Source organism: Mus pahari, chromosome 5 (genome assembly GCF_900095145.1).
Source record: "Mus pahari chromosome 5, PAHARI_EIJ_v1.1, whole genome shotgun sequence".
Classification (NCBI taxonomy): domain Eukaryota; kingdom Metazoa; phylum Chordata; class Mammalia; order Rodentia; family Muridae; genus Mus; species Mus pahari.
Window position 1 is genome coordinate 110,307,931 of NC_034594.1, and position 12,097 is coordinate 110,320,027.

A 12,097-nucleotide genomic window follows, 5' to 3' on the forward strand; every position below is an offset into this window, starting at 1 on the left:
CACCACCACCACCACCACCACCATCATCACCATCACTACCACCACCACCATCATCACCACCACCATCACCATCACCACCACCACCACCACCACCACCACCATCACCACCACCACCACCACTATCTCTTTGCCTTGGGACTGTGCTAGAGAGCCACTGCAGCTCTATTCCCCTCCATTTAGCCTTAGAGGATCTGGCTATCTTCACACAGCCCCAGCCTAACAGGTACCATGAAAGCCACTCTAGAATCATCTCCATTAAACAGAGGGCGCCCCTCCCCGATCCCCAGTGTGTTCCCTCTGCATTGCTTGCAGAGTTCTTCCTAAGACCTTACTTCTGGGCCACCCAAGCAATCTCCCCTGTGCCTCTCAGATGGGCAGTTCTGGGAGAACTTCCTGAGGCTCCCCCCAAGACTCCAGCCCAGTCTCTCACCCAGGCTCAGAGCAGCCAATCACAGCAGGACAGGAGTGGCCTATCCCCTACTCAGGAGCCCCTTCCTCTCCTCCCTCCCTTTATGGGTGTGTCGCACACACTGAAGCTTAATCAGGTGAAGTGTACCTGGTTCCTAGTGCAGTGGCAGGACGGCTGAGCCAGAGGGAGGCTGAGGGAGATGCAGAGAGGCAAACAGGCAGCTTGGAATTCCTGAAGTCACCTGGAGTCCCAGGAGTCCCTGGCCAGGAACAGCAGCTCAAACAGTAACGAAGATCTAACCCCAGGCAAGTAGCTGATAACTGTGTGATGGAGACTGAGGGATGTGTCTCATCCTGAAATAGAGTTGGAGGAGGGGGGGAGCTGTTTACTTAAGGCTTAGTCACCCCCTCACAACTCGCCTACCTAAAGGAGAAGAAATAGAGCCTGGCCACCTGCAGGGGGGTGGGGGGTTGCAGCACCCACCTCTGGGGGGGAAAGATGGGATTATCTGTGCTGCCTGGGACAATGCCACCAACCAATGTTTGTCCATGGCTCTGCCTCTAGAGAGCCCGCTGGGTTTGGCTTAATGCCCGGCAGTGCCTAGAGATCACCGTGGGTTTTCTGGCTAGAGATTGGCTGGGAGATGCTTTCTTGGACAGAAGCTAAAATGTGAAAGGGATTAAATGGAAGAGAGAGCCTTGACCTGGGTCTGAACTCGAGAGCTGTACCCACGAAGTGTGGGCAGCAGTTAGGGGCAAGGCTTTTCAAGCTGACTTGTGAGAGCTCAAATCCCAGTGTCATGGCTCAGCAGCTGTGCAACCACGGGCCATTTGCTTCTTCACATCACTTCTAGCTCCTGTGAATGGGGCGGTCGCTGCTGTCTCCCAGCATTGCTGTGAAAGTAAAATGAGTGTTCAGCGTTCAGCTTAGGGGGAAAGTTAAAGAAATACTTTGCAGCTTCTAACACTGAGGCTTGCTAGATTTACAGTCTCCTTGAGGCTAACCTCAACTCTCAGGCCCTCAACCCCCCTCCCCGCAAGTCTGTAAAGTGGGGGTAAAAAGCTATTCAGAAGGGAACGTGAGGGATTAAATAAATTGCTAGCACAAGGTAGGTGTCCAATAAGCAGCCACCGTTCTCCGTGATATGAGCCAGTGTTGTGCTGGTTAACAATGTAGATTTCCTCTCCCTGACACCTGGGCCTTTGCCCAGGGGCAAAGATTGTGTGGTGAGTTTTATCTTTTCAGGGCCTGGGACCTCTGCATGTCAGCTGTACTTCAGACGTTAGGTTATGAGGTGGCTCTCAAGAGTGCCGGCTTGCCATACTAATGTTCACTTCAGTATCATGAGCTCCGGAAGAATGCCTCCCCTCCCACCCCAATGTAGGCTACTTTCTGGGCACCTCCAATCTGTCAGGAACAGTGCTGGGCCCTGCAGGGTGGAGCAGTGCGCAGGGCAGTAGTCTGCATTCTGTAGAGAGAGCGGTGTGCAAAAATGTGCAGCAAGGTGGTTGGACATGCAAGAGCTCCCTGCCAGTGTCCCAAACAGACGATGGCTAGGGAGAGATCAATAGACAAAGGCTTTGAGGAAAGAAAATGAATAAAAACAGGAGAAGGCAGAGAAGGAACCACGGACAAAAGAGATACTCAAACAGGTCTCAGCAGGAGAAGGAGGAGGAAGAGGAGGAGGAGGAGGAGGAGGAGGAGGAGGAGGAGGAGTGGGTGGGTGGGTAGAGACGGGAGTGGCTGATGTTCCTGGAAGAGAACATCCCATGAACACAGGCTTGAAGGGGAGGACCCAAGGCTGAGAGAGGGAGGGAAGGGAACAGAACAGCATCGTGGTCTAGCTAGGGGCTGATGGGGACTGTGGTGAGGGAGGAGGTTGGTAGCAGCCCACTGAGAATCCTGTGTGCCAAGCAAGGGAATCGGGACCACAGGAGGCATCAGCTGTCTCTCCGGGAGCCCCATGACCAAAGTTGTGTTTTAGACATTTAGGGCATCCAGAGCCTGGACACCAGTTAGTGCCCCATCAACAGCACTGCTGATTACTGAACCCTCAGCCAAGCAGCCTTCAGAGGCCTAGCCCTCCTGGACCCTTACCCTGGCAGGTACCGGTGCTAGCCCATCCAGAAGAGGAGGCCTAAGAGAGACTTAGTCGTGTTCCAAAAGCTGGGGACTGTCAAAGTCGGGCTAGTTCCAGAACCCCAGGTCTAAACTGCAGTAGGAAGGGATGAGAAAGGCAGACCAGAGAATTCAGAGGCATCCTGGGGGAACGAGGAGGTGATGACCTCAGCCATTGTGAAGGGGACAAAGTGGTGGCAGTTGGGAAACCAGGATAGCAGTCTAACCCGATCTCAGATCCTGGTTCAACTAACCTCCTTCTCCTCTCATGGAGGGCACCGAAGACAACAGTTCTGCCATGACATAAACACCAGAGTGAACACCAGCAGGGAGTGTCCCAGGTCCTCAGTCGTGTTTATCCAGTCCCTCCTTTCAGGTGCTACAGCCCATTCATCCCTGGAGCACCCAGTCACTTTCCATCTATGAGGTCTGAGTCTGATGTCTTCCCTGGGAGACCTCCAAGCTTTTCTCTGTGGTCCCCAAAGCATTTTCCCCAGGGAAATCCTGCAAGGGAATACTTTGTGAACATGGATATGGGGGTTCCTTTTTTCCTCTGTCCCCTGGGTTGGCAATGAGATGGACCCCACAGGACTGCTCTCTATGTGAGCTGAGCCCTCTGATCTAGACCAGGAAGCTCAAGGAAGCCATGGTGATGACGAGCAACTCCCCCCAGGCAGTGTCTGTCCTCAGCAGCCCCCAGATCTCAGTCCAAGGCTCCAGCTTGCAGCCTGGCTGCTCTACACCAGGGACACTCCTAGAATTTCTGGGATCGCAGTGCATTTCTTCAGCAGAACTGCCTGCTTTGCTCTGACCGTCCTTCACTGTCCACAGGAAGGCGCCTCATCTGTGTAGCCTTTCTCTGAGATCAGTGTGATGGAGCCCCAAGTCTTCCTGAACACTGTGGGGTGGCGCTCAGGACAGGGGTCATAGCAACACAGCTCTGGGACAGCAGTAGATGTCCCATCAAGCCAGCTCCCAAATTCCTGGTCATACTTTACCAGTCCTGCCCCCCAGCCCCATTCTCCAGTGATTTGACTTGCTGGATACCTCAGAGGGGAAAGGAAAGGGCAGTTTTGTTTTAGCTTGAGACAAGAATCAAGATGTCCTGGCTCCAAAGTCATAGGCTCTTCTTCCATGTTCGGCATACAGTGGGAAGCAGTGCACAGGGTGGATGACATGCATTGTGTATGAAATGCACTTTCGCTCTCTTGGATCTCAGACTCACTCACTCTTCTGGGCTTAAAGATTCTTCCCTGGACAGGCTAATGACTGGCTTGTTCCAGGGCATATACGACTAGGTTCCCTTGATTCCCAGTTAAGATTTAATCATCAGAATGACCTTGAGAGAGCCGTTTCCTCTCTATGTCTGCTCCCCGAACTGATAAGACAGTATCTATCCTGTAGTGAAAATTAATGATATACATACACAACACACACACACACATACACACGCATGCATACATGCACGTATGTATGTATGTATGTATGTATGTATGTATGTATGTATGTATGTACGTGCGTACGTATATATGTATGTATGCATGTATGTATTGTTTAGAACAGAGACTGGCATGGAAGACCCTGGCTTCCAGAGTTAGCTATTATTGTCTGACCTGGGCATGTTCCAAATTTTAAGTTGTTTCTGACTCCTGAGGCAACAGGCCATTGTTTCTGTGGCTGAGTCTATCAGGTCCCCTGATGATAAACTGAGAACAAATGTCCCCCAAAGCCCACTGGAGAAATGGTCCCAAGCTGAAGAGAGCATGATGCCTGGTGGGTGGCTGCTGTGAGAAGTGAGGTCACAAAAGCCAGTGATGGTCTCCCTTTGATACCAGCCTGGAACCTCAGTCTGCAAAATGGCTTAGCTAACTTCCCCGCTGGATCATCAGTTCCTGGGAGCATCAGGCACACAACATTGCCCGCAGTTCCCAGAAGCTAGAAGTAGGCTGGGATGTAAGCACACCGTGCTTCCCTTTCCACCATGTGGGACATTTTATTCTCCCCTCCGCTGCTCTTGGGCGGGATTGGTTTTCTCTGTCATGTAGAGGGGAGGGAGCAGGAGCCCGCGGCCCCAATATGAATCAACCTGCCTATACCAACCATGTGACCTTGTGTTACTTAGCTACTCCTTGCCTCGGTTTCTTCATCTGTGACTAGGGGTATTATCAGTTCTGCCCCTGAAGGCTTGGTGTAGCTCTCTGGCACACTTAGAACAGTGCCTGGTATGTGGGTGAGTGCTAGGTGTGTGTACTAGGCATGGCTACTACCACGTGGCCCTGCCCTTCTCTGAGGCTAAGGATAGTAATTTAGGTCATCCTCGCCGGCACCCATCCCACACAGAGCTCCTCAGAGGAGTTCAGGGGACATTTGTGGGGGTGGGTTGACAGATAGATCACACCTGAGGGGGGAAATTGGGACTTAACGTACAGAATTTTCCTTTTATGTGGCTGTCCCAGCAGATGTAATTCTGAGAGCTGTTGGGTGTGGCATCAGGGTGCTTGCCAGCTCCCATGTAGATAGTGGGCAGTGCCACCTTGAGCTTGTTCATGGCTGCCACCAGAGGGGTCCTGGAGGTCTTGGTAGTTCCCGCCGGGGTCATCTGCTTTACTGACCAAAGCTCAGCACATGGCCACCCACACTACCCTTATCTGCAGTAGCCACAGAGGTAAATGGGATTGCTCTCTTTCCAGATGAAACACTGAGGCTCAGAGAAACCAGGGCTAAGGCTGCTTGGCCAGGGCTGCCACCTCAGGCTGCCTTTCCCATGGGCCTCCTGGGTAACAGGCTCTCAAAAGCTCTCCTCCTCAGTCCTGGGGCTGGGAAGGTAGAAGCAGGAAGTTCTCTCAGATCATCTTCCTGTGACTTCCCAAGAGTACAAACACTGAGGTTTTAGGAGGGACTAGGCCCCTCACCCAACTCCAGCTGCCAACAGACTTCTTAATAATTACAACTCTTATTAAAACCCAGAGGATGGGGGATGGAGAGATGGCTCAGAGGTTAAGAGCACTGACTGATCTTCCAGAGGTCTTGAGTTCAATTCCCAGCAACCACATGGTGGCTCACAACCATCTGTAATGGGATCCAACACACAACTCTTCCGGTGTGTCTGAAGACAGCTACAGTGTACTCCTACACATAAAATAAATGAATAATTCTTTTTTTTAAAAAAACCCAGGGGCCCCTGTCCAACCAAGAAGACCCTCAAACATCAACCAACCAGACCCCTGGTAAATTGCAACCAAGCTTTGGGACCATGGGTGGCACTCTCAGCCTCTCAGGTTCAAGAATTGCATGAGCTAAGGAAATAGAGTGCTAGGCACAGCAGCAAACACCAGAGGGCGCATCTGAGACCAGTCCTTCTAGGTCAAACTGGCTGCAGAAATGGGGGGGCAGTGAGGAAGGAACATGAGGGCCTCATGGGGAGCTCTCTTCCTTCTGAGCAGATCAAGGGCAAGCGGGACTGATCCAGATTGCCGAATTATGTCAGGGCAACGGGTCCAACATCATTTTCCAGCCTATCTAAGGTACAGGTGAGCTCCCAGTCATGGGGTGACTGCTGGTCTCCTGGTCCCATAGATGCAGTTATCAAATCCCATGTAGCAAAACATATTCCAAAATGGCTGCTCATATAGATGCATATTTGAATGCATTTAATATACACTTGTGAGAGTGGCCAGGTTACTCTTCTAAAATATTTATAGGCTATTAGACAAAGCCCCCAAGCAGAGTTATGACATTTGTCATAACTTCTCCTTCTCCTTCTCCTTCTCCTTCTCCTTCTCCTTCTCCTTCTCCTTCTCCTTCTCCTTCTCCTTCTCCTTCTCCTTCTCCTTCTCCTTCNCTTCTCCTTCTCCTTCTCCTTCTCCTTCTCCTTCTCCTTCTCCTTCTCCTTCTCCTTCTCCTTCTCCTTCTCCTTCTCCTTCTTCTTCTTCTTCTTCTTCTTCTTCTTCTTCCTCTTCCTCTTCCTCCTCCTCTTCCTCCTTCTCTTCTTTTCTTCTTCTTTGTTTGAGACAGAATTTTTCTGTGTGCCTTCAACTGTCCTGGGACACACTATGTAGACCAGGCTGGACTCAAAAATCAGAGGAAGGATCTGCCTGTCTCTGCCTCCTGAGTGCTGAGATTAAGTGAGCCACCACTGCCTAGCCTTTTCATTTTAGAGTATTTATTCTGGATATTTTAGGCAGAGTTTTCCAAATATATATATATATATATATATATATATATATATATATATATATATATATTTAAGGCTTAAGCATTTCTTAAAAGTATTGTGTAGTTCATGTTGAATTTCCAAGTCCAACACAAATAGGTTTCTCTACTGCAGAGCTTCTCAAGGCCCCGCAGGCCCCCAAGAGGAAGGGCGCAGGCAGGCTGTGTTTATCAGCTGGTTAGCCTTTGGGGAGAGGCTTGCATGACTGCCTTGCCCAGGGCTGGGAGGGATGACGGCGAAAGCCAGCATCTCTATCTACAGAGTGCTTCTTCTGGTTTAGAGCAGCTGAATGGAGGGAGGCTCAGGAAGTGGTCTCACTCATTGCTGCCAGAAAGCACCACGGTGCACTGAGTATTCTAGAGCCACAGGAAACTCGGCAGAAATGTGAAGAACTTGCATTCCTTTTCCAGAGCCATGCTCGCCCGTGGGAAGGCTAGTCAGCCATCTTCTGACCTCGGGTCTCAACTCCAGCCCCAGTGAAGAGAGCGAGAAAGCAAGGCATTTAGGGGTGACATATGCAGGGAAGGCTGCACTATTTCAGAGCCACCTCTTCATCTAGTAAGGCACCTATTAACTCACTCCGTGCACTTCTTATTTTTATTCAGACCACAAAACACAGATCATTGCACATGTATGTGCAATGAAAGTTTATGTGATGTGTATATTTAACAAACTCAAGGTAAACACAGTGGAGTTGACAGAAATCCACTCAGCTTCTTCCTCGCTGGTCCGGGGACCTTCAGTCTCCAAGACAACAACAGGATCAGGACCTACAAAAGTACTTGCAGTTTTTCTCGTCACCACACTATGGCGCTGTGGACAGGCTATTTCTACCAGGGAGCCCGGGGCAGGTTCTCTGACCCTCATAGATCTTAGAGGTGGGGAAGGGGGCGGGGCCACTGCTCCTGGTTTTTCATTTGTTTGTTGGTTTGTTTGTTTGTTTGGTGGTGGTGGTGGTGGTGTGTGTGTTTCTAAACTCAGACAAAGAATATTCTCATCATGGTCTCAGGAGTGAGCTCATAATGATTAGCTCCAAAAAGAACTCCACGTCCTACCGCTAACAAGACACCTTCCCCGGGGTGACCAGGGTGACCTCTGTAAGCATACGTTAAATGCACAATAACTTTAATCTGCAGTGGAACCTACCCCCCTCCAGCAGGAGCTCGAACTTATTAAGCTCCTCTGTTAGGACATTCAAGCCTTTCCGATCCCCCTGATCCGGTGCCACAGTCACCAAGAGGACTGTCACAGAAGAGGAGGAAGCTGGGCATGATTGATCAGCATTTATTAGGTCACGATTCCTCACCACAGGGTCTTGGACAAGTGACTCAAACTTTATGTGTCTGTGTTTTCTCGCCTGCAAAACTGGGTAATATTAACTACCTCACGAGAGTGGTGGGAGAACTCGAGAACGTTTAGAGCATATCACTCAGAACACATCATGACAGATAACAGCTAAAATTATCATTATTTCACGGCAAGTCTGCTGACTGGAGTGGACTTCTGTTCGAGTCACCTTTCTGAATAATTTTATACCAAAAACAAAACAAAACAAAACGCTAATGCATGCACTATTTATTTTAAAAAATAAGTTTTGAATGTTGAATGAACCATGAGAGAAATTGTTCCTAAAATTGTCATTAATACAAATAAACTTCTGCTCTCTGTCAGATCAAATATAAACAATTAAGTCCCTATTTCAAAAATTTAAAGACACAGAATAATCCTGACAAGTGTCTTAAACAACCTTTATGTGCCCAGCATGGTGTGAGGGTCTTTAGCTTTAAAAGAAAAAGCCTTAGCCCTGCCCACTGGGATTCATGTCCTGAGTAAATTCTCCGATACTCAACCTGGACAGCCGTGCCAGGAGATCTAGATTCTTGCCAAAGCTGACTCTTATTCTAAGACAAAACTACCTTCGGAGAGAGGCTCTGGAGGTCAGCTACGAAGAGCAGGGAGACGCGATAGGAATTTTAGTCCTAGTGTTTCATACATCAGCTTCCACCCTCGTGCAAGCGCGAGTCCCTGAGGCTTTGGGTCCTTGTTGGTTTGTTGTTCTCAGTCAGCTTGGAGGAGAAAGCTGACTGAGGACAGACTCTGACTTGCAAAAAGACAAAAGTGGGAGGGCATAGAAGACACTCAAAAGTCTGAGGTTGCCACCGGCTTCTCAGGCAGGGAGAGGACTGGCTCTTTTCTGCCACAAGACTGGACCCCAGCCAAGGCCTAGGGATGCCCCTCTCTCTCAATGCAGGCTGATTACTCACCCGTCAGTAAACTCTGAGCATCGTCCTCAAAGAGGAGAACGAAGAACAGAGCTATGAGCACCCCAAGGACACTTACGAACACTGTGAACACACACAGGGACAGGGAACAGTGCTGGTGAATCTGATGTGCACAGCTGATGAGACCTGGTGGCGCTTAAACTCAACACAGACCAATTATTTCCTAAATAACAGTTTTCTAAAACCTGGGAATGGCTACATGTAATTATGCCCCACCCTGGCAAACCCAGTTTTTGGCCTAATCCTCTTTCTTGGTTATTCAGGATTTATGAAGCATCTATTACATACTAGGGACAGGGCTCAGCTTGGGCAGGTACAGAGTGAGTTCCAGGACAGTGACAGTTACACAGAGAAGCCCTGTCTCCAAAAGCCAAAGGGGAAAGAAAAAAATAGAAAAAAGAAAAGAAAAGGAAAGAAAAGAAAAGAAAAGAAAAGAAAAGAAAAGAAAAGAAAAGAAAAGAAGAGAAGAGAAGAGAAAAAAGAAGACACCTTCTAGGTGCCATAGAGGAGAAAACCAAGAGGGTGTGAGACCCATATGTCCTCCTGGACCCATGTGACCTGGAACAGGGAAGGGTAAAGTGACAGTCTGCCCAGCAGGGAGCTTTGAAATAGCTAAACCCCCCAGTGCTTTGTGATCAGGGTTATCTTTCATTCACCAGAGAGGGGCTTGTGCTAACTTGAAATAGTTGCTCCAACTCCTCCTGCTAGTTTGATCAGCTCCATTAAACGATGGTATTACTGTTAATCGTGTCTCTGTATGGATATGTGCAGGTGGGCACAGGTGCCCTTGGAAGCAAAGGGCCTCTGAACCTCTGTAGTGAGGTAGCTGTGAGTGCCCGGCTGCTGGAAACCCAGTCCTCTATAAAAAGCGGTACCTGCTTTTAACCACAAAGCCATCTCTCTAAGCCCCTCCCCCAGTAGGCCGTGCCCTGTTTTAGATGTCAGGTCCTGGAAGGTAGTCTTGAGAGATGATCCGAATTCTCAGAGGAAATGATATTATCAGCCAGCCCAGGTACCGGGGGCTTTGGTATGTGCTTTTACTCTTCTGGTTCTCATCTTAGGAACTGTAAAGGATGTTTTCTGTCTCTCCAAATATGGAATTCTGACTCTAAGATGTATGTCACTTGACTATTGAGGAGTGAACACTAGATTTGAGTTCAGACCAACAGTTCCCCAAATCCCCACCCACTTTCCTCTTGATCGTTTCTGGAAATAGGAGTACCACAAAGGCCTTTCTTTAGTGATGTGTTCACTTTTCTCTACTTTTAGCAAAGTTCTGGGACCTCTTCTGCTGAGCTGACATGCTCTCCGCCTCCACCCACGTCCCCGCAGATCCCGGATCCTGCAACAAGATCCAGTGAGGAACAAGAATTGGGTGCTGGGGGAGTCTGGTCATGGAGACTCGCAGCTAGAGGCAGGGGCAGTGTTGGCGTTGGACTGCAGGAAGAGGCAAGGCTCAGTCCAGGAGGACCAGGGAAGAGGGAGAAAGTGCTCAGATTGCTCAACACATGGCACCGCAGGCAGGCGGGACCACAGCAGCCTGCTGAGCCTCTGCTAGCCTCTGCACTCGTCCAGAGCTATGACTTACATTAGTAAGTCCAAACCAACCAAAAAGGCAAAATGAAGCCTTAGCAACTCTCAGTAAAATGAAGCCTTAGCACCCCAGAGTGCTAGCGATGTGACTTGTCCCCTTTGTCAAGACTATACAGAACCCGTGCAGAGGCCTTTCGGAGGGCCTCACTCTGGGTCCAGCTCCACAAGGCACAATGAACAGTAACTTCTGTCGAGCTCTGGTGGACCGCGGGCCCCCGGGGGGCATGCAGCTGGGTGTCGTGGCCCCTGCTGGACAGACGCCGCTGGCGGCCACCGAGCCCCTGAGCAACGTGCCATTTCTGTTGTACCCAGGCCACTCGGAGCCGTCTTACTACGACTACACCGGGGTGTTCCCCTACGTGCCCTTCCCCGGCGCCTTCGGGGTTTACGACTACCCGTTCGAGCCCGCCTTCATCCAGAAGCGCAACGAGCGCGAGCGGCAGCGGGTCAAGTGCGTGAACGAGGGCTACGCGCGCCTCCGCGGCCACCTCCCGGGCTCCCTGACTGAGAAGCGGCTCAGCAAGGTGGAAACACTGCGCGCCGCCATCCGCTACATCAAGTACCTGCAGGAACTGCTGAGCGCCGCCCCCGACGGCGCGCCACCTCCCGCCACCTCCCCGCCTCCCGCCCACGCGGGCCACAGCAACGCGCCGCAGCCCCCTTCCCTGGTGGCCGAGTCCAGTGGCTCCTCCTTTTCCTCTTCGCCTTTTTTGGAATCGGAGGAACCCAGCCTTTGATCTGGTCAGAGGCCTGGACTTGCCCCTCTAGGGAACAGCTTGGGGGCTTCTGGGTCATCTGTGCCGGACAGGACAGTGGTGTTCGAGGTCTGTGATCTCATCTCCACCCACTTGAGCCAGATGTGCGGGCCTGGGATAGAGGTGGCAAGATAGGGATCCCGGGAGGTGACGTCTGCGGTGAGGAGCACCTGGACAGCTCCTGGACCAGCCTCATCGAGGCTCTGCTGTCCACCACGCCAAGTCCCCTGGAAGTCAGCCACACTTTCTGTTATGCCTGAACCTTCCACAAGATGGCCTCAAATACTAGCGAGGAGCTTGATGGCTGTTAAAAGAGCAGGAATTCTGAGGCAGGGACTAGGGAAGTGAAGACAGACAGTTGCTTGCATTCAGCACCCTGGAGCTGACAGACTTGGGAGAAGTGTGTGGTGTGTGTGTGTGTGTGTGTGTGTGTGTGTGTGTGTGTGTGTGTGTGTGTGTGTGTGTGTGATGTCGCTGGTGCCCATTGGCTTCCTTGACAGCGAGTGATCACCTCCCCTCTCCCACCCTTCAGTCTCTTCTTGTAAGCTTCTAGGGTCCATTGACATTACGTTTACATCAAGGGCTAAATAAAAAGAGATTGTTGAATTTTGTGATTCCTGAATTATTGTCTATGCCCACCCTCCACCTTGCGGTGTTTGCTAGCTTGTGCATTCACCTAACATTTCCAGAGAGCTTCGTATATGCTGAGACTGAATATGGGAGAGGC

General features: G+C 50.5%; 1 protein-coding gene across 1 annotated transcript; it reads left to right on the forward strand.

Annotated features, from left to right (window-relative positions):
* The first annotated feature begins 10,788 nt into the window (after positions 1-10,788).
* Positions 10,789-11,352, forward strand: Ascl5 (achaete-scute family bHLH transcription factor 5). The gene has a single exon (XM_021197217.1). The coding sequence runs from the start codon at positions 10,789-10,791 to the stop codon at positions 11,350-11,352; it is 564 nt and encodes a 187-aa protein (XP_021052876.1).
* The last annotated feature ends 745 nt before the right edge of the window (positions 11,353-12,097 follow it).

What these genes read in the sequence shown, in the direction of transcription:
- Ascl5 (XM_021197217.1), top strand. Translation starts at nt 10,789, where the DNA reads ATGAACAGTAACTTCTGTCGAGCTCTGGTGGACCGCGGGCCCCCGGGG.